The sequence below is a fragment of the Amblyraja radiata genome, chromosome 24 (genome assembly GCF_010909765.2).
Source record: "Amblyraja radiata isolate CabotCenter1 chromosome 24, sAmbRad1.1.pri, whole genome shotgun sequence".
NCBI lineage: Eukaryota > Metazoa > Chordata > Chondrichthyes > Rajiformes > Rajidae > Amblyraja > Amblyraja radiata.
This window is the reverse complement of record NC_045979.1, coordinates 12966281-12993711: the sequence shown is the minus strand read 5'-3', so window position 1 is coordinate 12993711 and position 27431 is coordinate 12966281. Positions and strand designations below refer to the sequence as shown.

Below are 27431 nucleotides of genomic sequence, written 5' to 3'. Positions count from 1 at the left end.
CATGGTTGATCATCCAAAATCAGTACCCCGTTCCTGCTTTCTCCCCATTTCCCTTGATTCTGTTAACCATAAGTACTATATCTAACTCTCTCTTGTAAACATCCAGTGAATTGGCCTCCACTACCTTCTGTGACAGTGAGTTCCACAGATTCACAATGCTCTGGGTGAACAAGTTTTTCGTCATCTCAGTCCTAAATGGCCTACCCCTTATTCTTACACTCTGACCTCTGGTTCTGGAGAGAACATCACCTATCCATGTTCTCCAGGGGTGCTGCCTGACCCGCTGAGTTTCTCCAGCATTTTGTATCTTTTTTTATAACCTAGCATCTGGGGTTCCTTGGTTCTACACTTCCTCTCTTAGCCTGGCTGTGCTCAACCATTTGAACATGGCTCTGCCAGGCAGTGATTGTGACTACTCAAACTCGCAGAAGCATTGAGATAGATTAGTTTTTCAAAGGAAAATTTAAAAATAATAATTTTCCACCAATTAAGCCTTTCTTAGTGTTGCATTTTGCATAGGAATTGCTGCAGTCCGCAGAGCTTTGGAATTAAGAATGTTCATTGCACAGCAGGGCATTTGCAAAATGGTTCATGTACAAATAATCAGCTTTTTCTTGACAATGTACCATCTGAAAACTCAACATTATAAACGCATAACAGCAGGAAAAATCTTATTCAACGAGAAATTAAGCAGCTCGCTGGTCCATGTTTCCCGAAAATATTTGAATACCCATCACCGTTCTCTGGAGTAATCTGCATATATTCCTCCTCTCCTGAGCTCCGGGAGAGTGGCATTCTAGGATTCCCCTGGTACCAATACTCAGCATGTTATAAATGATAACATTTACGCGTGTCATTTTACTTCTTAGCAGGAGAGCTGATGTTTGCAATTTAAATTGTATTCCAACCTGTTATTGGGTATAATGGTATTTGCATTGCATTGTGCAGCTGAAATATCCTCACATAAACTCAGTGCTCCATAAGTAAATGCCACAACAATGTCATGCCTTTTGGTTCAACCTTGAAACTGAGCGTGCATGCATGATTCTTACTGTGTTATCCTACCAGTTTATTTTTGCACCGGTGATAGTCAGCCTTGAAGCCACCAAGTCTCTGTACCTGTATTTCACGATTTGGTTTAGCTCAGTTTCAAGTCACAGCAGGGAAACATGCCGTTCAGCCCAACGTCCACGCTGATGAAGGGTTCAACCCGAAATGTCACCCATCCTTTTTTTCTCCAGACATGCTGCCTGACCAGCTAATGTTTTTTTCTGCCTATTTTTTACCATTGATCATCCATTCAAACTAGCTCCATGTTATCCCACTTTCACATCCATTTCCTACACACCAGGAACAATTTACAGAGGCCAATTAAGCTAAAAAGACTTTGGGATGTGAGAAGAAAGAGGACCCAGAGGAAACCCAGGCAGTCACAGGAAGAACATCCAACTCCATGTCGAAAGCACCTATAGTCATGATCGAACAAACTCAGGTCTCTGGTACTGTGAGGCATCAGGTTTACCAGCTACGCCACTATGCCACCCACAATCTTCCATTTACTTTCCTCATCATCTACTTTCAAAAATCAAGACAGTGATTATATTTCCTCAAAAATGTATTTTTGGTATAGTACCTCACCTACATTTTCTTATCATTACGCGATGAAGCAAAATTACGTACTCACAAAATACATTACATCCTCCGTGGTGTCAGGGTTACGTCTGCTGAATTTGAACCAATTTGGTGAAACTTGCAGAGCACCTACATTGGCCACCACATTGCTAAGTGCATAAGCAGGCACAATGCTGACACTTGTTATAAGTCTGCAGAGTGGTTGGATCATTATGTCAATTGGCAGGCAACACTGATTTGTTGCCAATGCTGTCAAATTAGAGCTCAGTGCTCCTGCCGTCCCGCTCAAACATGCACATCTGAGCACTCAAAAAGCAGCTGGTGGAACCCTTAATGGTGCTACTTAGAGGGGTAAACAACCATAGAATCATAGATTCATACAGAGTGGAAACAGGCTCTTTGGCCCAACTTGCTCACACTGACCAACATGTCCCATCTACACTAGTCCTACATGCCTGCGTTTGGCCCATATCCTCTAAACCTATCCGATCCATGTACCTATCTAAATGTTTCTTAAATGTTTAAACTGGGGAAATCATGCATAGAAGGCATGAAAAGTAGGGCAAGCTGCTGGAGAAAGGAGGGGAGAGATTGGAGGCTTGTAGTCCACAAGAAGAGTTCCACTGTGTGACCATTTCAACGCAGGTGCCTCCCTAATACAATCACCCATATCTGACTAAGAACGCCATAAAGATCTCTCCAATTATGGCAGCAACACTTCCTCCAGGGGCATAAAATGATTTAGACTTTAGAGATACAGATACAGCACGGAAACAGGCCCTTCGGCCCATCGAGTCTGCGTCGACCACCGATCACCCCATACACTAACCCACACACACTGGGGGCAATTTTAGAACTTACCAAAGCCAATTAACCTGCAAACCTGTACATCTTTGGTGTGTTTATAGGTTAACTGGCCTGTGTAAATTACCCTTGGTGTACAGCGAGGAGGATGAGAATGTGGGATAACATAGAATTAATGTGAATGGATGATCACTGGTCGGCATGGACCAGATGGACTGAAGGGCCTGTTTCCATGCTGTTTCCCTTAACCAATTACTGCCATCGATCAGCACACTCTCTTTTCCCAGCCTCTTGCCCTCCTCCCCGACTCCTGTAACACGGCCTCCAGTGTAACCTTGAAAAACTCTGGAGTTTTCTCTCCTCCACATTGTGTCAAAATTGAATGGTTTCCAGGTTGACTTTCGTGTCCATCTTGTTACAAATGTTGGCCTCGCTGTCATCGTCTGTCCTGAAAAGGACGCAAGCTTCCGGCGACAATCAGTGGAAGCCATCACTTGTCACAATAGATGATGGTGGCAGCAGAATTAGCTCAGGAAACTTCCAGTTTCCAGCCCCTCGACATGGACGCTTCTGCTATGGGGCCTCTAGGGAGAATGAAATTCCAGAATATCTGAAAGCATTTGCTACAGATGTAGTGTGCCCAACTTTAAGGCTTACAGGCTGGTTTTAACATAAGTACAATAGGTTATAGCCTTGTGTGACATTTATCCCTACTGAAGTAATAATCTAATTAGTGTTGGCTGCAAAAGGAATTGTTTTAATGAGCAGATAGCTTGTTTTCAGGAGCTGGACAATTTAGATTCCCTCAAGTGATTTTTAATGCAAGTTACTGAGGGGAATAATCTACTTGGGAGCAGAAATGAAGCGAGTATAGAGTACTGATATGTTTTATCATCGGTTTTCGACTAAAAGGGTGCTGAATATGTCCATCTTGGACTATTAAATATGAGCAATCGGAGCGCCAGTAATCTTGGTGTATAAGTCATGTTAAATGAATGGTTAGATGCCACAGTATTATTTTTTGCGACTGTCCCTTGTGGCTTGCCTGCAGCCTTGGCTACAGAACAATGAAATGTGTTTTGGGATTAGTTTAAAGCAATACCATGGCCCGCGCGTGGTCTCTGAGGATCCATACAATGCATCCACAGCTTTGCTGCCCTTGGTGGGATTTACCTGTGTGTATGCGTGAAATGTCACTCTTTCTGTATAGATAATGAAACCATATTTTATGGTTCTTGGCTGCCGAGTGAATAAAAGGTCACTTAGTCACATGAAAGTATTCTTCATAATACGACAACTTGCTCTTGCCTTTTTATAGTCTTGTGCAGGGACTTCCATATCTTGAGAACAAAAAGCCTGTGACATTTGGCAAGGTTGTGCGCAAGAATTTTTTTAGTGGTATCTGTTTCCTTTCACGATTAATGGAGATTAAATGTTGCAACGCCATTGCTCGTGCTTATGAAGGCATTAAGTGCCTGAGGAGAGCCATCTGAAATTCCCCACGTTCCCATGTCATCGAAGAGCAAATGGATACAGCTCACTTTAGTGTTTCACTGTCTACACTTAAGGCACTCAAGATCAGTTTACACATAAGGATGTCCGGCACGCTTGCGAAGCCACCTGACAATTGTTTCCTCTCCTCCAGGGAATAAATGCAATATGCTACTCTGTAACATGGTAACCCATGTAATTGGCAGGGGAATAAGGGGCAGATGAACTTGTTCCGCCTTGATATCGGAAGACAGAAACAGGCCCTTCGGCCCATTGAGTCTGCACCGCCCATTGATCACCCCTTCACATTAGTTCTGTTAACCTACATTTGCATTAATTTCCTACATGCTAGGGGCAACTTGCAGAGGTCAATTAACCTGCAAACCCAAACGTCTTTGGGATATGGGAGGAAACCAGAGTATCAGGGAAATTGTACACACAGAAAACACCTTGGGTAAGAATCACACATTGGTCTCTGACACTGTGAGGCACACTTACTCTTGTGGAGTATTAATACTGCAATGGAAAGGAACTAAAAATATATTTGTGGATGATTGATGGTGGCCTTGGGCTGAAGGGCCAGTTTCCATGCTGTACTTCTAGACTAAACTAAACTAAACTAAATTAAAAGCATGTTTTACATTTCCAAGTTGGAGTGTACATGTCAATGTAATATCCTTCCTCAATATTTAATTTTATTTTATCAATTTCTCTCATCTTTATTGTCAACTGATGTTACATTGGATAGTTTTCCAACGGCTATGTTACCTAAAGACTGTGTCAACACCTTTCACAAAGGAGTATAAATATCTTATGATCGATTTTAATGGTAGTGTAAGCATGACTAATGCCTAGCATTGACCTTGACAGACTGTAGCTAGTGTGTAATGTAAGAGTAAAGCATAACTGAGGATAAATAAAGCCACAGATCCAGCAATGGGAGAGAACCAGACAGCACCCTTGCAGCATATCCCACAACCTCCTTCATATAAGATCAAAACGAGATACGTGTAAAGAAGTGACCTTTCTTTCTTTGGGGTTGTAGCTATTTTTCCAAATAAGGTGTTAATGTACGTTCTGTTGCTTGAAAGGCATGCTGAAAAATACAAGCAGAACCTCAGTCATATAATCTCAGCCGTTTTTATGTAGACTCAACCAAGTTCCCATGGAAAGGCTTGCTTTCTGTCCTGATAATAAAATGTGATGACTAGATGGATAGGAAAGGTTTAGAGGGATATCAGCTAAACGCATGCAAATGGTTCTTGCATGGATGGGGCATCTTGGATTAGTTGGGCCAACGAGCCTGTTTCCTTGTTGCAGGACTATGACTCTGGTATAGAATTTGATATCTTTTTCATTACCATTTCCCATGTGTTTTACAGCTAACAGTGGGAATTATTCAGGCAGCTGAACTTCCTGCATTGGACATTGGTGGAACATCTGACCCTTACGTTAAAGTCTTCCTGCTCCCGGACAAGAAGAAGAAATATGAGACTAAAGTTCAGAAAAAGACTCTAAACCCTACCTTCAATGAATCCTTCGTATTCAAGGTAACACTTCATGGCAAGCAACGATACATTGAATACATTACATTTCGGTGTTGTGTCAATTAGTCAGAAAGGTTTGTGCAACTTGTTTTTTTTATTTTTAATGCTTTCCATTAGCATCCATCATACAAAGCCTGATATTTTGCTAATAAATAAATAAGCAACGTTGCCAATGGAAATCAGTGGTTTTCCGAGACATTATTGACCGCAGGCATTAACTTTCTTTAAAAGCACCACTTGGAGATTTGTGAAATGCTTTTTACAAAAACAAGTAAATCATGTACTTTAATTGTAAATTGTGCACTCTGAAAGAGGCTGCACAATATTTGCACAAAGTTTCCCAACAATAAAGTTCATTGGCGTTCGGAACTTTTGCTTACTTTGAGCAATTTAGGAGATAAAAATATATCATTTAACTTGCATTGGAGCCTTGATCCTAAAAAGAATAAAGTGATCACTGTGCAAAACAGTAATTGATTCCAGGCCTGCTCTCTGAACAACCTTATATCACTCCTATTCATATTTATCTTTAATCCTTTTCAATGTAATAACTTAATTAGTGTGTAGGCTGAGAAGGTAATTGAGGCAGGTACAATCACAACATTTAAGAAACATTTAGACAAGCACATGGATAGGACAAATTGAGAGGGATATGGGCCAAACACAGGCATGTGGGACTAGTGTGGATGGGGCATGTTGGTTGGTGTGAGCAAGTTGGGCCAAAGGGCCTGTTTCCACACTGTACGATTTTAACAAAAAGTGCAAGAGTAACTCAGCGGGTCTGTCACCATCTCTGAGGGCGGGTAGGAGACGTTTCAGTTTGTCATCTATCTTTATAGATAGGCTCCTGACCCGAAACGTCACCTATCCATGCCCTCCAGAGATGCTGCCTGACTCACTGAGTTACTCCAGCACTTTGTGTTTTAGGCAAAACTCCAGCATCTGCAGTTCCTTCTGTCTTCAACTTCATTAGTATCCTTCCTGTCCACAGAAATCCGGAGCTCCTGAATTTTAAAAGGTTTATTGGAACAAAAGACAAAAAATTAACAAATCGGCTGTTATAAACCATTTCCAAAAATGGACATATTCTAAGATATTGAATTATATCTCATTTCTGTTTATCAAAATCAAAGTTATAACTGATATATTCACTTCTCAGCTAAACTGGACCCTTTGAAAAATTGTACAAACAAAACTGATTTTGTCAGTGCAGCTGTGCCTTATTCCTCTAGTTCAGGGTGGGGAACCTTTTCATGTTAGAAAGCCGCATTAAGTTAGCTGTAATCTAATAAGGCCGCATCCAAGAAACTTCAATTAGATATACTTCAAAATGTACATTATTTTGTTAAAATAGCCCTCATGACTTACTAATGTTTTAATTGTGGCCATCGGTCGGGGAGGATTATTTTGTTGAATTTTCTTTTACTCTTTAGTATTTTAAATATACGTTCATTTTAAGATTAAAATAAAAATATAAGACAAACAAAAACATATTCATAAAAATAAAAGGATTTTTTCTACAAAATTTGGATTCATTCAAAAGGCCGCACTTAATGGCCCGGAAGGCCGCATGCGGCCTTAAGGCCACAGGTTCCCCATCCCTGCTCCAGTTGAAGATACATCAGGAACACTGCCACCTGTGGGAGATTTCAACAAACATCAACAACACTGAAGGTCAAATTATTCAAAGTATTGACATTGAGATTACAGATCAATGATGTATCCATAACTGCTCATTGGTGAATATTATACACCAATGAGTGTTAATTTCACAGTCCCCACAGCCCAAGTTCATAAGATCATAAAACATGAGCTGCCAGAGGAGGTAGTTGAGGCAGGGACTCTCCCAACATTTAAGAAACAGAAAGTACATGGATAGGACAGGTTTGGAGCAATATAGCCCAAACGTGGGCAGGTGGGAATAGTGTACTGTAGCTGTGATATGATGGCCAGTGTGGGCAACTTGGGCCGATGGGCCTGCTTCCACGCTGTATCACTCTACGATTCTATGACATAGGAGCAGAATTAGGCCTTTCTGCCCACTGAGTCTGCTCCCTAGAGTTACATTTATTAAAATCAAAATAGTAATAACAAGTATGGAACAAATTGTGTTCCCAGCAAACTTGGTCAAACCGGATTTCAACTAAGTCTAATCACAGCAACAATTTCCATTATATCCATTTCTCATGTTTTGACAAAAGAAAAAATCAATATTTGGGATGGCACACTGGTGCAGCAGTAGAGCTACTGCCTTACAGCGTCAGAGACCCAGGTTCGATCCTGACTAAGGGTGTTGTCTGTAGGGATTTTCTACGTTTCCCTTTGACTGTATGAGTTTTCTCCAGTTCGTCTGGTTTCCTCCCACATTTCAAAAGATGTTCAGGTTTGTAGGTTAATTGGCTTCTGTAAAGTCTAAATTGTCCCTCGTGTGTAGGATAGTGCTAGTGTACAGGATGATTGCTGGTCAGTGTGGATTTGGTGGACTCCAAAACTTGGTGTTTATCTTTGTGTTTGGTATACATTTCTTATTCTGAAACATTAAGAAACATTGGGACAAGTTTATGAATAGAATAGGTTTGGACTGATATGGGCCAAATGCAGGCAGGTGAGACTAGTGCCGATGGGGTATGTTGGTCGGCATGGGAAAGCTTGGCCGAAGAGTCTATTTCCATGCCATATGACTCTAAGACTATATAACTCCATCACACTCATCCTCAGTCCAAAGGTGATGAAGAAGATAATATCACTCCCAATATAAATGGTCAACTCAATATATGTTGGATGGAACTGCAGATGCTGGTTTAAACTGAAGATGGAGATAAAAAGCTGGAGTAACTCTGCGGGACAGGCAGCATCTCTGGAGAGAGGGAATGGGTGATGTTTCGGGTCGAGACCCTCCTTCAGACTGCAGTGACGTTTTGGGTCGAGACCCTTCTTCAGACTCCAGTCTGAAAGGCAGCATCTCTGGAGAGAAGTCACCCATTCCTTCTCTCCAGAGATGCTGCCTTTCCCATTGAGTTACTCCAGCATTTTGTGTCTATCTTCGGTCAACTCAATACAGGCGGGGACCACACCTAAGGCCTTCTCTGGACACCCATGATCAAATTACATCACGCAGAGGTAGAACTTCTCATATTTAAAGTTTCCACACAAAACTTCAAACACTGGGAACACGTAATGGGAATTCAGCTCATTTATGGGCCTATGATTTCCTGGCCATGAATGTTAATGAGGCGTGCACTGAAATTCTTCATATGTGCTCTCAGTGTGGGAAGTTCAGCTGTGGGAGTACTAAAACATGAAGATTTATTCTGCTATGTGTCTAATGGTCTCACGAATGATAAATCCTTCTGACCTGTGATGCACCAATGCAACAGAGTCAGCCTCTGTGAACCGTGATAAAAATAGCTAGCTAAAGAGTACAGCAAGCAAACAATCTCACAAAGATGGCTAAAATGGTACCTGAACTCACTCTGAATATTCAGTAACACTTTAAGTCCATCAGCAATAGTGATGGCATAAATTATATATTTTCCTGCTTGACAAAAACAAAAATATCATTGAATTTTAAAATGTGTAACATGGTGCCAAAGCTTCCTGGGCAAAATGAAACACGTTACTGAAAGAAGAGCTGAAAATATTGGCCGACATACTTAATGCCAAGAGATATTTCCAAGCAATGAATAGACTGCTTTGTTGAAATTTACAGATGAGTCTTTACATTTAATGAGATGTCAAGCAGCAGAGATTCACAAATCAGTTCAGTTAAAATAGAGATAAGCACCTCCCAGCCGGGTATGCAATCAATCACCAATGTTTTTTTTTTAAAAAGCACTTCATAAATCACATTGAAATATGCAAAGTGATTCTATAAATAATTTTTGATTTTTCAGCAAAGTTTTTTTTATAACGATTCGAATGCAAAAGTTTACCTGAAATTGTATACTTCCAATGTATCTCAGTAGGTTTTTTTTTAAATCGCAGTAGTTATTGGATTTCTGCCCCGGGGCAATTTGCTGCAGATATCGCAATCATAATGTCAAGTGCAATAGAACCAGTTTGCAAAGGACAAAGTAATACAGCGATTTTCTGCCATTTTTAACCTGAACTGATTTTATACACAGGTTCCTTATCAGGAGTTGGGAGGAAAGACCTTGATGATGGCTGTTTATGACTTTGATCGATTCTCCAAACATGACTGCATCGGTCAAGTAACAGTCCTAATGACCAAAGTTGACTTTGGGCAACAGCTTGAAGAATGGCGTGATCTAGAGAGTGCTGAGAAAGAAGAGGTAAGGGTTAACTGTTTTAAACTAGTCTATTACTATCCATGGGGTACTACCATGGAAAACAGGTAGCGGATGACAGGTACATGCTGTGCAAAAATTCGGAGCGTAATTTGCTCGTATCCAAACGCTTAGAAAGGTTCTATGATGTAGAACAAATCGTAAGCAAATTGGGGGAAGTCATTCAAGTTTTCAATATGAACCATTTTTCCAGTGCTTGCAAGCTTATAAACTGATTATCAAGAGTCAAGAGCCAAGAGTGTTTTGTTGTCAAATGTCCCGAAATGGGACAATGAAATTCTTACTTGCAGCAGCATAACAAAAATGTAAACATAGTACTCTGTTAAACCTGCAATAAACAACAACAACAAAGTTCCACATATATATATATTTTAAAACGAACAGACAAATATATAAACGATAATAGTGCAAAGTAAAAAGAAAAGCCCACAAGTTTATATAGTCCGGAGACTATTATTAAGTTGTAGTGTTTAATGGCCTGATGATTGTAGGGAGATGCTGCTCCTGAACCTGGATATTATAGTTTTCAGACTCCTATACCTTCTTCTCAATGGCAGACATGAAACAAGAGTCTGGCCAGGGTGATGCAGGTCTCTGATGATGCTGGCTGCTTTTTTGAGGCAGGGACTCCTGTAGATACCTTCTGGATTAATTCTACCAACTTAATTTATCCAGGTCAATGTTAACTACAAATACTTTTGGGGGCAGGTGTAACACATGCTATCTGAGCAGGGAACCATCTTAACTCCTGATCCATATTTCAATATCTGGCATTGTCACAAAGAGGTGACCATCGATGGGGGGGGCACCAAATTCTACTATTAAGACCTAGAAGAGCTGATCTGTTTACCCGAGCCTAAAATATGCCACTGCAAGTTACTTCTTTGAATTTACCTTGGCATTTTGTTCTTGCTCTACAACTTTCACCATTGTTCCTCCATGTCGAGTTTGACCCTCATTGGATCTTCCAAATCCAGAAATTAAATTATGGTTGTCAACTACCCTGAGCGAGGCTGACTGAAGAAGGGTCTCGACCCGAAACGTTACCCATTCTCTCCAGAGATGTAGCCTGAATTACTCCAGCATTTTTGTCAATCTTCGGTTTAAACCAGCATCTGCAGTTCCTTCCTACACAATTATTCCATGAATGGCTTCCGTGAATCCTCGACATTACAGTCCCCTGACACACCTGCACTGGCACTACTCAGGCTATTTTCAGGTGTGGACATGATGGTGGTCAATGGTACATTGTTCAAATATGGATCAGGAGTTAAAGTAGTCCCAGTTTTTTGTTGACATTCAGACCCCATCTGATCTAAGCTGTTCTTTTTCAGCAGTAAACTCATTTTTCAGATCGAACTCTGCCCTTAAACAAGGAGCATTTTAATTATATTTAATATGTTGACATTTTAAAGCATAACCTGATTGAAACTGCCTCAGGTTACATGTTATCTTCAATATGGAAATTATTTTTCATGGAAAATCAGAGAAGACCAACATTTCTTTAAATGGTTGCTCTTTTGGTTTGACTGGTAATCTGAAGGCTTTCTTGCATGGGCATTTTTCAGTAATGGTTTGTTTATTAGAGCAGAAATTTCTATTTAATACCTATGATACAAAGTTTCATGCAAAATCACAGCCATGGGAATCTAATCCCAAACTTGCCTCAATATGGGGCCTTTACAATTAAAGCACTGTCTTGCAGTGAGGAGCAGAACCAATATCCACCGCCTTGCCGACCCTCACCGCCTCCCCGGGACTTCCCATCCATCCGCTGACGACAATTATTATGCCCCATCTCCCTCCCACTACTCCCCCCACCCTAGTCGTCTTACTGATTCCACAGTTCGCATCTTTCGCTCACTCTCGTTATCATACCTTCCCCAGCCAACAATGGGCCATTATGTATGTAAGGTGTCCTTGAGATTTTGTATGAAAGGCGCCCATTAAATATAAAATTTATTATTATTATTATTATTATGGCCTCTATCCTTCCTGGGGTCACCTGTTGCTGGCCCTCATTTGTTCTGGCCTTTTCCCGCCTCCAATTTATTTCCCCATCCCTCACCTCTACTTTCAGTCTGAGGAAGGGTTCCAACCCGAAACATCACCTATTCTTTTTCTTCAGCAATGCTGCCTAACCCGCTGGGATGCTCCAGCATTTTGTGTCTACCTTCGGTATAAACCAGCATCTGCAGTTCCTTCCTGCACACACTGTCATGCAGTCTGGATGACTGTTCTCAAGCCCAGATCCCTGAAGTGGGCAGATGTTCTGCTGACCTAATGCTCCGCGTTAATTTTCTGGCATTATCCCTGCAAATATGTGGACATTTTCGATCCGTTCTAAATTTCTTCATCGCTTTCCCGCAGCCGGAGAAACTGGGAGACATTTGTACCTCACTGCGTTACGTGCCGACAGCAGGGAAACTCACAGTCTGTATTCTGGAAGCAAAGAATCTAAAGAAAATGGACGTGGGTGGACTCTCAGGTGAGTAAGACAACAGCTCAGATGTGTCAGGATTTAAGAGAACCATTAGAGCTAACAGTAAGTGCACAGGCATCTTGCAATATATCACCAGCGCTGGATGAAGAGAAAATTGACCGCACATTATACGGAGTTCTCAACCAGTATATCCCTCAGGAACTCTTCAGTTTTTATCCTTCAGCTTTCTGAAAACAATGATCGCAATGTATTACCGGGAACCAGCAAGAAAATATCAGCAGGCAGCTGTTAAGATTAAGAATTATGCTTTGGTTTATACTTGCTTATAAACTCTCAATGTTCAAAGGGAAACAATTTGTGGGCGAACTTGTAATTTCAAATAAAATCAGCTGTATCATAAATGTTCATTTTATTTACAATCTTATAAAAACCCCTGAAAAATCTTACTATTTCCTTTATGCATATAATGAGAAATAAAATATAATATTCCAGGTTTGTATTTCCTGACAAATTCTTTTTTTGTGCTTAGCAATTGTGACAGCATTAACTTCTTTAAATCAAAAATGTTATTAAATTCACCTCAAGAAACTTCTGAATGGATTGAAATCTGATTGGACATAAAACAATATTCAGTAGTATTTCTACACACAGATTTTATCTTCCTTCCCCACAAAAACACTAAGTAAACCTTTATTCACTGGAACTAAAGATGGTCAAAGAATTCAGAATTTTATTTTAAAATGCAGAAAATCTAATTGTAGATGTTATTGCGGCACAGTGGCACAGCGGTAGAGCGCTGCTTTACAACACCAGAGACCCAGGATCAATCCTGACTACAGGTGCTGTCTGTACGGAGTTTGCACGTTCTCCCTGCGACCATGTTGGTTTTCTCCGGGTGCTCACATTTCCTCGCACATTCCAAATACATGTAGGTTTGTAGGTTAATTGTCCTCTGTAAATTGTCCCTAGAATGTAGGATAGAACTGATGTACGGAGTGATTGTTAGTCGGTGCAGATTTGGTGCGCCCTAGGACCTGTTTTCATGCTGTATCTCTAAAAAAATTGTAGATTCCTCTTTTTTCCATGATTTTCCTTTATTACAGGGAGTTCATGGTGGCACCAGGGAAGTAGAAAAGAAACTGGTCAGTTTGGGTAGCAGAAAAGGTGATATAGGCTGACGGAACAAGTAAAGCGATCACCCTATCAGGAACCCTGTGACCTTGTGAGGTTTCTCCGGGTGCTATGGTTTCCTCCCACATTTCAATGATATGCAGGTTTGTAGGTTAATTGGCTTCTATAAATTGTCCCTAGTGTGTAGGATAGAACTAGTGTGATCGTTGGCCGGCGTGAACTCGGTGGGCCGAAAAGCCTGTTTCCAGGCTGTAACTCTAAATCTAAAAGATGATTTGGCAGAGGGAGGAACACCAGAATTATGCATTTCATTTATGCATTTCATACATGGGGCACCATGGTGGCGTAGCAGTAGAGCTACTGCCTTACAGCACCAGAGACCTGGGTTCGATCTTGACTATGGGTGCTTGTCTGTACGGAGTTTGTACGTTCTCCATGTCATCTGCGTGGGTTTTCTCCAGGATCTCCAGTTTCCTCCCACAATCCAAAGATGTATAGGTTTGTAGGTTAATTGGCTTGGTATAAATGTAAATTGTTCCTAATGTGTTTAGAATAGTGTTAGTGTGCGGGCATTGCTGTTGGATGCGGACAAGGTGGGCCGTAGGGCCTGTTTCTGCGCTGTATCTCTAAACTAAACTGAATTAAAATATTCAACTGCTGGAGAATGAATTTCTGTGAGTGATAATGGATGTAGTCGGGACAAAATTCAAAAGGAATAACGAGTATGAGACCACCTTCGAAGAGAATCTGGTTTAGGTACATCATAGACACTGTCCCACAAAGGGAGCAGGAATGGGAATCAGTGCAAGAAATGCAAGATGATTAAAGTTATTAACAAGAAAATGAAAGGTTAGGAAAGGTTAATCATTGATGTTGAGTTTGAAAATTTTTTCATTAACCAAGTTGAACCGAAAAAGTATAATAAAAGAGAATGTATGAGTATAGATAAGCAGTTAACAGAACAGGGGCCCCATAGCAGAAGCATCCACATCGCGGAGCTGGGAACTGGATGTATCCTGAGCTAATTCTGCTTCCACCATCATCTATTGCGACACGTGATGGCTTCCACTGATTGTCGCCGGAAGCTTGCGTCCTTTTCAGTATGGACGATGACAGCAAGGCCAACATTTGTAACAAGGTGGACACGAAAAGAAGAAGAAGAAGAACAGAACAGGAATATGATGGATAATGAGGCCAATTGTGAGGGACCAGAAGAACACATGGCCTGGTGAAAAGCGTGGACATCTATAATACAAAGCAAAATACCACACTGTAAAGTGTAATATTACTATTTTTGCTAGAAAGGAAAAGGAGAGAAAATATATAATAATTGGCACAATATATAAAACATTTTGAGAAACATGTTAGTTGGGAGGAAAGAAGCAAAGGAATTGATGTAAGTGACAAGCAGGTTCAAGCGGATATTAAAATGCATATGATATCTTTGACGTAATTGTGAGATATGGAGACCAAAAAGAAAATGGTTTTGCCAAAGCTAAATATAAGTATATATATATTTGATGGCACGGTGGCGCAGCGGTAGACTTGCTGCCTTACAGCACCAGAGACCAGGGTTCGATCCTGACTATGGGTGCTGTCTGTACGGAGTTTGTATATTCTCCATGAGACCGCATGGGTTTGCTCCGGGTGCTCCAGTTGCCTCTCACACTCCAAAGACGTACAGGTTTTTTGGTTAATTGGCTTTGGTAAATTCGTAGCTATTATCCTTCGTGTATAGGATAGTGCTAGTGTGCGGGGATCGTTGGTTGGCATGGACTCAATGGGCCGAAGGGCCTGTTTGCAGGCTGCATCTCTGTATCTCTAAACTAAAAAGATTGGTCATGCCACGACTGAAGTGTTGGAGTCAAAACTATGCTCTGCACTGTAGGTAGAATGCCAGCGCTGCACTTTAGGTAGAATGTCAAGGTTTTGAAATATGTCCAGGAAATATTTGTTGTCCTTCTCAGAGCAGTGAGGTTAAGGATTTGATACAGCATTTCAAAACCTTGATGAATATTGATAATTCAGGAGGAATTGGTCAAGGTTGCAGCAATGTCAAATGTCACCTAAACGGGTGATAGAAGTTTGTTCAGTAAAACTTTCAAAAGTTCTTTGGATAAAAATGTGGAAAGAAAACATGCTGCATTTTGTGAAGGGATTGGGTTAATTGGCAAGCCCTTTCAGATGCTGGTACAGGTTCAAGTAACTGAATAACTTCCAACTGTGCTGTGTCATGCTGCGAATGATCAAGGATGGCAATAAAATGGGAAGAGTGCAGAGATGATTTACAAGGATGTTGCCAAGACTCAAGGGTGTGAGCTATAGGGAAAGATTGGGTAGGCTAGGCTGAGAGATGAATTTACAGAGTCAAATTGATAGGGTGAATGCATGGAGTCTTTTACCTAGGGTAGAGGAATCAAGAACTAGAGGGCATAGATTTAAGGTAAGAGGAAAAGATTTAATAGGTACCTGGAGGGGGGGATCTTTTTCACTCCATATACCTACCAGGGTGGTAGGTAAATGGAATGAGCTGCCAGAAGAGGTAGTTGAGGCAGGGATATAACAACATTTAAAAGACACATGGACATGTACATGGATAGGAATGTATTATGTGATATGGGGTAAATGTAAACAAATGGGACTAGCATGAAAGGGGCAATTTGGTCGGCATGGACGAGTTGGGCCAAAGGGCCTGTTTTGGTGCTGTACGACTGACTAAGAATGTTCAGGATGATGGTTTTTGAGATATGAAAGGCTTGAAATATTTTCACATTATGTGACGATGAATGCCAAATAATCACCACTGGAATTACTCAAGTTATTAAGATGCCTTTTACATCATCTGCAAATCTGCCTTGAGTTTTGTGGTTCAATTTCACAAACCGTTCCATGAATGTTTCCGAATCTCTCAGTCAGTAACCATTTGGCAGTTCCAATCTGAACAAACTCTGTTTCAGAGCTTGGAGAATGCTGGCCACAAGTTTCGTAGCTATTGTAGCCCTGGTGTATGTATGTATGTATGAAGATTGTAGTGTATGTATGAAGATCCACAAGTTTAGTTTAGAGATACAGCATGGAAACAGACCCTTCAGCCCAGCAAGTCCACGCCGACCAGCAATTAACCATTCACACTAGTTTACTTTTGTTTAGTTTAGAGATGCAGAATGGAAACAAGTCCTTCGGCCCACCAAGTCTGCGCTGACCAATGATCCCCTTACACTAGCACTATCCTACACAGACTAAGGACAATTTACAATTATATCAAGCCAATTAACCAATAAGCCTGCACAAACCACAGTTCTATCTTATCCCACATACTCATCCATGCCCTACACATTAGGGGCAATTTACAGAGGCAAATTAATCTATAAACCTGCATCGTGGGAAGTGGGAGGAAACCAGAACTCCCAGAGGAAGCCCACACGGTCACAGGGAGACTGCAACGTGGCCACACACAGATTGGGGAAACAACACCTCATATTTTGCTTGGGTAGCTTATAACCCAGTGGTATGAATGTTGAATACTCTAGTTTTAAGTAACTTCTACTAACTCTCCTCTCTCCTCCCCCATTCCCCCCTTCCTTTACCCAAGACGTTCTAGTTCACCACTTTGTTTCTCTCTTGAGATCACACCTTCCCTAGCCAATAATGGGGCTCCACCTTGCCTGAGGTAATTGGTTTCTTGCCTTGATCAGTCCTGGTCGTTTCTCTCCTCCAGCTCTTCTCCTCTCCCACCCCCCTCTCCCCCTATTTTCAATCTGAAGAAAGGTCCCGACCCAAAACATCACCCATCCGTTTTGTCCAGAGATGCTGCCTGAGTTACTCCAGCACTTTGTGCCTATCTTTAGCATGTAGTTTTAGTTGCTTATGCGGGAGATACTGTAGAAATAATTGGCAAGGAATTACAGTACATCAATGCTTTCAAATTCAAATGGTCCCTTCTAATGTATGATCCTTGGTGCGTAGCATTAAAGGACTGATGAACAAAGGGGTGTGTATTGGAAATTCAACTGACCTACATACTGAATGGGGAATGTAATCGAAAGAGAGAGTGAGCAGCTTTGTGTTCCTTGCATGAAGTCACATATCAAAGCAGGTAAAAAAATAATTTAGGACAGGTGGATAATAACCAAAGACCCAGAAATGATTGCATTTCAGTGAAAGAGGTGTAGCTTTGTGTAGCTTCAGAGATAATTGCACGACAGGAGATATCTATCTTCTTTTGGCTGGCAAGAGATGGGGATTGGGTGATCAGTTTACTGTGGATCCATTCCGGGAGAACTACATCAGCGCTGCCTATCTCCACAAGAAACTGTCTCAAAGAAAACAGTATTTTAACATGCGCTTTTGGCTGGCAGCCATCAAAGAACCCAATGCAGTAGAGGCCAGATGCTGACTTGCTCATCTCTAACCAAAGCATCTTTGAACAGGTGTTATGACAATAATTAATATAGTCAGGGGGCTTAACACCTTTCTTAGGCTTCCGCCCAGCAAAGCTAAAAAAAAAAGCCCTATGAATTTTGCAGCAGAACTAATGACAGCACAGATTGGGCACAGGCCATTGCATTACAAATTGGTATCCTCTGAGCCCATTTTATGCCGGAAAATCAAGTGTAATGCATACCATTTTTAATTCAAAAGGCACACAGGTCAGAAACTTGGCATTGCCATTTTGTAGCACTAAGTACAGCCAGTGAATTATTGAATTAACTTTCAAATGGCATCAATAGAACTGTGCAAAATACAATCCTTGTTCTTACATGCAAATTAACAGATTCTTTTGATGTCTTTGATTTCACAATGGGACAGACCTTTTAGGTTCCCAATTCATTACAAGGTAGTCTCACACATGAAAACTCCTCTCATGGTCTCACCCTTCTCCACTCTTTCACTTGTTTGCCGTAATTAGGCCATTTAGCAGTTGTCTTTTTTTTTAATTTTACACCCGAATTACAGGAATTACACACGGGTAATTAATCTCGTCACCTTTCTTTGTGTTAAATTTCATCTGATGTGTGCTTGTGTGGGCGTGTGCATCCATTTCAATAGTCCATATAGGTCTCCAAGAAATCCCTTACTTAAGATAGACACAATGTGCTGGAGTAACTCAACGGGTCAGGCAGCATCTCTGGAGAAAAAGGATGGGTAACGTTTTGGGTCGGAACCCTTCTTCAGACTTACGCTTACTCTCTTACTTAAGTTGCATGTTATTTGTAAATTCTAATTATATCTTCAAGTTAAGTTCAATTGGTATGAAAACAACACATGACTCCTTTCACCAATACTTGGGGTGCACCATTACACAGTTCCTTCCAGTTTGACAAATAATAATTCACTACTATCCTCTGTTTAAATCCCTTCAACCAATTTCGACTCGTGCTGCACCTGTCACTTAAAAGGTTTTGGCTTTAGTACTTCATCAGACATTAACACGGATCAGTACATTCAGCAACACTGCCTAGCCCAGTTTTTCCATTACAACATCAAGAATTTAATTAGCTAAGCATGATGTATTCAAGATAGAGTTATATATAGCGCTTAGGGCGAACAGAATCAAGGGATATGGAGAGAAAGCAAGAACGGGGTACTGATTTTTGATGATCAGCCATGATCATATTAAATGGTGGTGCTGGCTTGAAGGGCCGAATGGCCTACTCCTGCACCTATTTTCTATGTTTCTATGTGGATTGTACAAACCATTCATCTGTCTGAATATTTTCCTTCTCCACCATCAACACACTGTGGCTGTATTTACATACCTAGGCAACACCTCCAAAACCTGAAATCTCAGCAACCAAGAAGGGCAAGAACAGACAGCATTAACCACAAGTTCTCCTCCAAGTCAGACATCATTTTGACTAGGAAGTATATCACTGTTTTTGACATTTCTAAATCTAATTCCTGGAGCTCCCTATACAACTGCACTGATGAAAGATTATTGATCTGAAACAGTCATACAGCCCAGAAACAGACCCTTGAGCCCAACTTGTGCATGACGAATAAGTTGCCCCATCTAATCTAGTCCCATTTACCCACATTTGGCTCTTAGCCATCTAAACCTGTCCAAATATCTTTAAAATATTTTCATTGTACCTGCCTCAACTACCTCATCTGGCAGCTCGTATCAGATACCCACGACCCTCTGTGTGAAGTTTTCCTTTAGGTTCCTATTAAATGTTGCTCTATCATCTTAAACCCATGCCCTCTTGATTCACCTACACTAGGATAAAGACTGTGCATTCACCTTAACTACTCCAAATTTATTATCTACTCTAAATATAAAGATAGAAGGTGTGTCAAAAGGATTGAAGAGTTACAAATTGTGAAGCTAGAGGAAGGAATGTACGTGGAAGCGGAGAATAGCGGAATAGTTGCAAATCCAGGTCAGGCAGAGGAGAGCATGGGGAAAGAGGGGGGGGTGTTATATTGGGGCGGGGGTGAGTGGAAGGAATAGAGGGAAGATTATGCAGTTACCTTCAAATTGGAGAATTCAATGTTCATACCGTTGGGTTGTATGCAGCCAAAGTGAGGTGTTGTCCCTCCAGTTTGTGTGTGGCCTCACATTGGCAATGGAGGAGACCCAAGAGGGCAAAGTCAGTGTGAGAATGGGAAGAGGAATTAAAATGGTTGGTAATCAGGAGGTCCTGCAGTTTCTCCAGTTTGCTTGTGTAAGTTAATCGGTTTGTGTAGAATTACTCCTCCTATAGGAGGGAGAAGAAGCAGAGTGGATCTGATGGGCATACGTGAGAAAATAAGTGGAGATATGGGATTGCTCTAAGAGCTGGCACTGACTAGAAGGGCTAAATTCTATCTCATAAGGAAATATAAAAATATGACAATTAATTTTATTCAATGCAATTTGAATCCCATGAAGATTATTAATTGTAACGATAACCTCCAGTCCTGATGAAGGCTCTCAACCCAAATCACCGTCTGTCCATTTTCCACCATGGATTCTGCAGGATCCGCTGAGTCCCTCCAGCATTTTGTTTTATGTTCCACATACCAGCATCAGTCGTCTCCAGTGTCTTCATTATCCTCACATATAATTGATTATTCTGATTTTTCTGATTAAATTACTTTCTTTCCCCCACCATCTAGTTCCCACTCCCACCATATTTCTGTTGCATTACATTTATCACGATCAGCTTCAGCCCACCTCTCTCTATTTAGTACCCTGCAAAACACATTAATCATAACTGATCTGTCGATTGCCCGCCAGAATAATTGATAGTCTGGCAAGTTACAGGTAGTTGTTAATTAACAGCTATTTTTTTTCGTATTTCTGGAATTCTGTTTCATAATATTCATTGTACAAATGCATTGCATGCTGGATGATGAAAAATCCCATACTGAAATATTAATGCTGCAGTAACGATCCTGTTAAATTTAAGTTGCTCATAAGTTACGGGGTGGCACATTGACGCAGTAGTAGAGTTTTGTTTAGTTTAGTTTAGTTTAGTTTAGTTTATTGTCACGTGTACCAAGGTACAGTGAAAAGCTTTTGTTGCGTGCTATCCAGTCAATGGAAAGACAATACATGATTACAATTGAGCCATCCACAGTTGCTGCCCCAGCACCGGAGACTCGGGCTTTATCCAGACCACGGTGCTGTCTTTACAGAGTTTGTACATTCTCCCTGTGACCTTGTGGGTTTTCTCCAGGTGCTCCGGTTTTCTCCCACACTCCAAAGACATAGTTTGTAGGTTCATTGGCTTTGGTAAAATTGTAAATTGTCCCAGGTGTGTAGGATAGTGCTAGTGTTTGGTGATCGGTGGTGGGCACGGACTCGGTGGGCTGAAGGCCCTGTTTCCACGCTGTATGTCTAAAATCTAAAGTCATACAATGTTTTACATTATATGCAAAATAATGTTCGATGGTGGACGGTTGCTGTTTTCAAATCCATATATGAATCAAAATCAATATTTTGAAAAAGAAACTTTGATCAGACTCTCACAGCTTCAAAGTATATTAATTAAGTTCTACAAATAATAATTTTGGATAAAATCCAAACACCAATATCCCGAGGGCAGAAAAGTGAACCGCTCCAAATCGTTGACTCTTCCGTCCACTGTTGTATTAAGGGAGTACCACACAGTTAACTTTTCTGTTACTTAAAGAAAAAAGACACAAAATTCTGGAGTAATTCAACTGGTCAAACAGCATCCCTGGAGAATATTGATAGGTTACGTTTCGGGTCAGGGCCCTTCTATAGGCACGGATCCTTCTTCCGACATGAGGATTAGACATTCAAGTTAGATCATGTCCGTTCTCATGGGTTGTCATAAAAATGCCCTTTCAATAGTGAACTGCAAAGTTATTTCTGGTGACCTAGTTAAAATGTATTCCTCAACTAGTATTACTGGTTGCTAGTTCAGAGTCATAGAGTGATACGGTGTGGAAAAAGGCTCTTCGGGCCAACTTGCCCACGCCGACCAACATGTCCCATCTACACTAGTCCCACCTGGCTGCGTTTGGTCATTATCCCTCCGAACCTGTATCCATGTACCTGTCTAACTGTTTCTTAAATGTTGGGATAGTCCTTGCCTCATCTACCTCCTTCGGCAGCTAGTTCCACCCACCCACCACCCTTCGTGTGGAAAAAGTGACCCCTCATATTCCTATTACATTTTTCCCCCTTCACCTTAAACCTACTATATGTCCTCTGGCCCTCGATTCACTTACTTTGGGCAAGGGACTCTGTGCAGCTACCCAATCTATTCCTCTCTGAATTTATACACCTCAATAAGTTATTATCAGATACCTATTTGTAGGAGCTTGCTGTGATTATTATGCTACTATTCTTTCTATATTGTAGATGCTACTATTTTCCAAAAGATTAGCATTGGTCGTCTAAGTGAGAAACAACAGACTTACCTTTGTATGCTATGGGAGAAGGGAGAGGGGAGACATTTTCTAAGGTATAAAGAGAGAGCCTGCATTTTGGGTAACTTTGGAAAATTAACAATTGACTCAAAAAAAAGTTTCCTGATTCATAATGCTGCCTGCATCGTTTAAATGTAATAACATCGGAAGCTATGGAGCCCGTAAGGTTCACTAGAAGCCAAATCCTGTTTAGAACTCTGAAGCAGATTGCACCTCTGGCTACGAAACAACACAGTGCTTTTCCACCACAGTGTCTCTGTGATGCCGGGAATTAAACTTCCCCTTTGGGCATTGAGGAAGTTGATTTTACCAGCATAAAAATTACACTGAAGATAATTTTTGCACAACAAACAGCAAATGATGTTAGACAGACTGCAACAATCTGCTCCAGGGGAGTGAAGCACTCAACGGAAGAAGTATCACAACAGTGTCAAAAAGAGATCTTGAATAAATATGTACTGAACCGTTTTAAAGTAACTCCCACTGAAACCCTGCTTAGCCATCTGTATCTTTCCTTCCTTTCATCCAAATGGACTGAGACAAGGAAGCGTTGAGGCCCGTTGCAACTCTTTTGTCTGTCCCTGAATTATCTCCAATCTACCCCATCTTTGCAACAGTTTAGTTTAGGTTAGAGATACAGCACGGAGCCAGGCCCTTCGGACAACCGAGTCCGCACCGACCAGCGATCCCTGCACATTAACAGTGGGACCTGGTCTCTGATTATATTAGTATTGTTTAGAGATACAGAATTGAAATAGGCCCTTCGACCCAGCAAGTCCGCGCTGATGAGCGATCCCCGCACACTAACACTATCCTACACACACTAGGGACAATTTACAATTTTATCAAGTCAATTAGCCAACAAACCTGTATATCTTTGGAGTGTGGGAGGAAACCGGAGCTCCCAGAGAAAACCCATGTAGGTCACGGGGAGAACCTACAAACTCTGGACAGACAGCACTCATAGTCAGGATGGAACCTGGGTCCCTGGTGCTATAAGGCAGCAAATCTACTGCTGTGCCACCGTGCCACCCTGCTGTGGCCCATCTTGCTGAATCTCCTTTACATCCTCCGCCTCAAAGGGCTCTCCCTTGTTCCCATTGTGCTGGAACTAAAGCACCATGAGATTTCCTTGCTCAGCCATGGGACAACAGATCCTCCCAGAAGTTCACCTCAAGCAACCTAAGAAAATGGATTGGAGCAGCAAAGAATAGATAAAATAGCCACTGTCTCAAGCTCCTGCTAACCCAACCCCAACCCCAACCCCGCCCCAATAGAAGGAAAAATCTGTTTGTTTTTTTTTCCATACAATGCACCCTTCTTATTTATTCGCTATGAAACCACTTCTAGATCTCACGTTAAAGTATTATATATTCATGTACAACTCTAAGAATTCATGCAATTATAGAAGGCATGCAGTATCTAAATGCAGATTCAATATTTTCCTTTCTTGTCAATGCTTTTACTCCAACGATTGTGTACAGTGGCCTGTTATACAATGTGAGCCGTTCAAGTGCTAGTACTCGATTTCATATATACTTTGTAAGCAGTATCCGAAAAAAAAATTGCCTTGATACCAAGAGTATTATATCCCTTCACTCTGTCTATAGTTTCCATAATAAATATTAAAGTTCACATTCAGCTACCAATAACACCATCCCTCTTCTATCTATTTATTAATGGTGACATTGTGTGGACGGTCGGTGTGGACATGGTGGGTCGAAGGGCCTGTTTCTGCGCTGTATCTCTGAATAATGTAGTGTGACATTACTACAGGTGGTTTCCATTATAAATGCACCACAACTATTGTAGTATAAATATGAACATAAGAATGAAACATCTATCTTCAATCTGAATGTGTTTCATGAAGCTAGTCCTGGACAAATCCATGCAAAATTATATCTCCGTAAGCACAAGCTTTTATTTACTGCAATCTTCACCCCAATACCTTTGGGATTGAACATTGAACATTCAGGCAAAATGGAGTAAGAACAGGACCAGCATCATGAAACACTCATATTCCCACTAATGTTCAGACTGGATCCGGCAGAATATGTGGAGGAGACCACCACAGGAGGCGGTCCAATGGGTAGGAAGGTGGACCCAGCAAAGCTTCATGGAGCGCAATTAGGGCACAATGTTCACGGAGAACACTGGTGGCCATCCACCACATCCTGACCTATTGCCAGTCATCTTGACTATGTCTTGCCACTGGATCCAGATAGGCCGGGACGAGAGAGTGCGACTGACGATTTGTGCAACTCTCCCTCACTTTAATCCAAGTCAAGCGCAAGTCATGACTTCAGGACCCACCGCAGCTGCGAAGAAGCGCACCGCAAAATCTCAGAGGAAACGCGCCGCGCGCAAGGCTCGAACCACTTCAATTTCTGCTGCACCCACCCAACTGTGTCCCATATGCGGGCGAGCCCTCTGGGCTCGGATCGGTCTCGCCAGTCACCTCCGGACCCACAAACAAAAACACTGAAGTCATGATCTTCTTCGACTACGAAGGACGAACAACAACAATGTTCTGATAAGTAGGAAAAGTAATAGTAAAATGATTTTACCATTACAATAGGAATGGCTTGAAGCTTTCAAAAAACAATTTAATTTTATACAGCAGCGACACCATTATTAGCACCTTGGTAAGCATGATTGCAACTTATTAACAGTGGACCTGATGGAAATTTGTTTTCTCCACCTTGAGTGTGGCTTCACTGTTTTATACAATAACATAATAAATGAACAAGATAAGCAAATGAATAAAATCTATTACTAAAGTGCACATTATTATATTAATAAATGAATCCCAGTGAGAAGATGCCATTATAATGAGACTGTAATTACTTCTTATAATTAAAAAAAGACAAACTGACTCAGGATCCACATACGGTAGTACCTGTACCAGTTTGTAATTATGAGGTTTAAATAAGCTTTATTTAAAGAATAACGCCATTCATTTGTAATTTAAAACTTACAAAGGAAGCAATTATGGAGTATTGGTTTATGGAATATTACATTGTTGATGAATTCAGGTTATTGGTGCTAACAGAAGCGCCGATTCTCTGCTGCTTGATGGATGTGTTAACTCATGGCGGCCATGCATGGAGTTGTAGACACAAAATGCTGGAGTCACTCAGCGGGACAGGCAGCATCTCTGGATAGAAGGAATGGGTGACGTTTCGGGTTCTTCAGACTGAGAGTCGGTGAAGAGGGAGACACAGAGATAAGGAAGTGTAAGGTGTGAAAATGAGACATCAAAAGAAATGGGTTCAAGGAAAATGTAGAATAGATCATTGTTAGCTAGGAGAAGGTGACAACAAACTGAGCAGAGATAAAAATTTTAATCCGGTGGACAGTCAGACTGGTCGGAGAACTAGGAAGGAGGAGGGATGGAGACAGGGGGAAAGCAAGTGTTACTTGAAGTTAGAGAAGTCAATATTCATACCGCTGGGGGTTGTGATGTCCTGGATGAGAAATCATACTGCACTGTACAAAATCTATGTGTAATCTATGTACAAAATCTGAGGAGCTTTTTATACTCCATGTAGGTCCTTTAAGTTGTTTTCTATGTATTTATTCCAGTGTCCTTCCACCAAACCCAACATTCCCTATGTCCACTCCAATCTCCTCCCACTCTCAGTGACCTCAGGACTACCAAGTACATTCTCTCCTTGGTAGCAATCTGTGACTGGGTGCCAGTAGACTGAACTCTTACTGTAGTGTTGCGACATTAGGATGCCTCTGCTCTAACTTTAATGGCAGACGGAATATCACCCATCACCCATGGATGTGTTTAGATGGGCAAGGACTGATTAGCGATAGTCAGCATGGTTTTGTATGTGGGAGGTTGTGTCTCATGAATCTGATTGAGTTTTTTGAAGATGCGACCAAAAAGGTTGATGAGCTGTAGATTTTATATATTTTATGTTCAGCAAAGTATTCAACAAGATTCCACATGGTAGGATGCTCTGGAAGGTTAGATCGCATGGTATCTAAGGGGAGATAGCTGAATGGATAGAAAATTGACTTCATGGAAGGAAGCAGAGGTTGATAGTGGAAAGTTGCTTCTCGGACTGGAGGCCTATGACCAGTGGTGTACCTCAAGGTTCGGTGCTGGGCCCATCACTGTTTATCATCTATATCAATGATTTGGATGAGAAAGTACATGGCAAGATTAGCAAGTATGCAGATGACACAAAAGTGGGTGGTATTACAGGTTGTAAAAAAATTGCAGCAGGATCTTGATCGATTGGCCAGGTGGGCTGAGGAATGGTTGATGGAATTTAATACTGAGAAATGTGAGGTGTTGCATTTTGGAAAGTCTAACATGGGCAGGACTTACGCAGTGAATGCTAAGGCTCCGGGGACTGTTGTAGAGCAAAGGGATCAAGGAGTGCAGGTACATAGTTCCTTCAAGGTGGAGTCAAAGGTAGACGGGGTGGTCAAAAACGCTTTTGGCACATTGAGTATATATGTTGGGAGGTCATATTGTAGTTATATAAGACATTGGTGGGGCCTCATTTAGAATATTGTGTTCAATTCTGAGCACCATGTTATAGCAAAAATGGTGTTAAATTGGAAAGGGTATGGAGAAGATTTACAAGGATGTTGCCATGACTCAAGGGTGTAAGCTATAGGGAGAGGTTGAGCAGGATGGAACTCCATTCCCTAGAGCACAGGAGGATGAGGGGTGATCTTATATAGGTGTATAAAATCATGAGAGGAATAGATTGGGTAGACGCACAGAGTCTCTTGTCCATAGTGTGGAAATCGGGAACCAGAGGACATAGATTTAAGATGAAGGGAGTAAAGATTTAATAGGAATCTGAGGGGTAACTTTTTCACACAAAGAGTGGTGGGTGTATGGAACAAGCTGCTGGAGGAGGTAGTTGAGGCAGGGACTATCGCAATGTTTAAGACGCAATTAGATAGGTACATGGATAGGACAGGTTTAGAGCGATGAGGGCTAAACGCAGGCAAGTTGGACTAGTGTAGAAGGGACATGTTGATCAGTGTAGGCAAGTAGGGCCAAAGAGCCTGTTTCCACACTAATAATAAAAATAATGGATGGGATTTATATAGCGCCTTTCTAATACTCAAGGCGCTTTACATCGCATTATTCATTCACTCCTCAGTCACACTCGGTGGTGGTAAGCTACTTCTGTAGCCACAGCTGCCCTGGGGCAG

The 27431-nt window shown here is 41.3% G+C and overlaps 1 protein-coding gene across 4 annotated transcripts in view; it reads left to right on the top strand.

Moving 5' to 3' along the window:
* Positions 1-27431, top strand: part of syt2 (synaptotagmin 2) — a 552336-nt gene that overhangs the window by 498270 nt on the left and 26635 nt on the right. For all 4 annotated transcript variants that reach the window (XM_033042448.1, XM_033042450.1, XM_033042446.1 and 1 more), the window contains 3 exons: positions 5310-5477; positions 9599-9766; positions 12152-12269. In XM_033042448.1, the coding sequence (XP_032898339.1) occupies positions 5310-5477; positions 9599-9766; positions 12152-12269 (454 nt within the window). The remainder of the gene's footprint in view (positions 1-5309; positions 5478-9598; positions 9767-12151; positions 12270-27431) is intronic.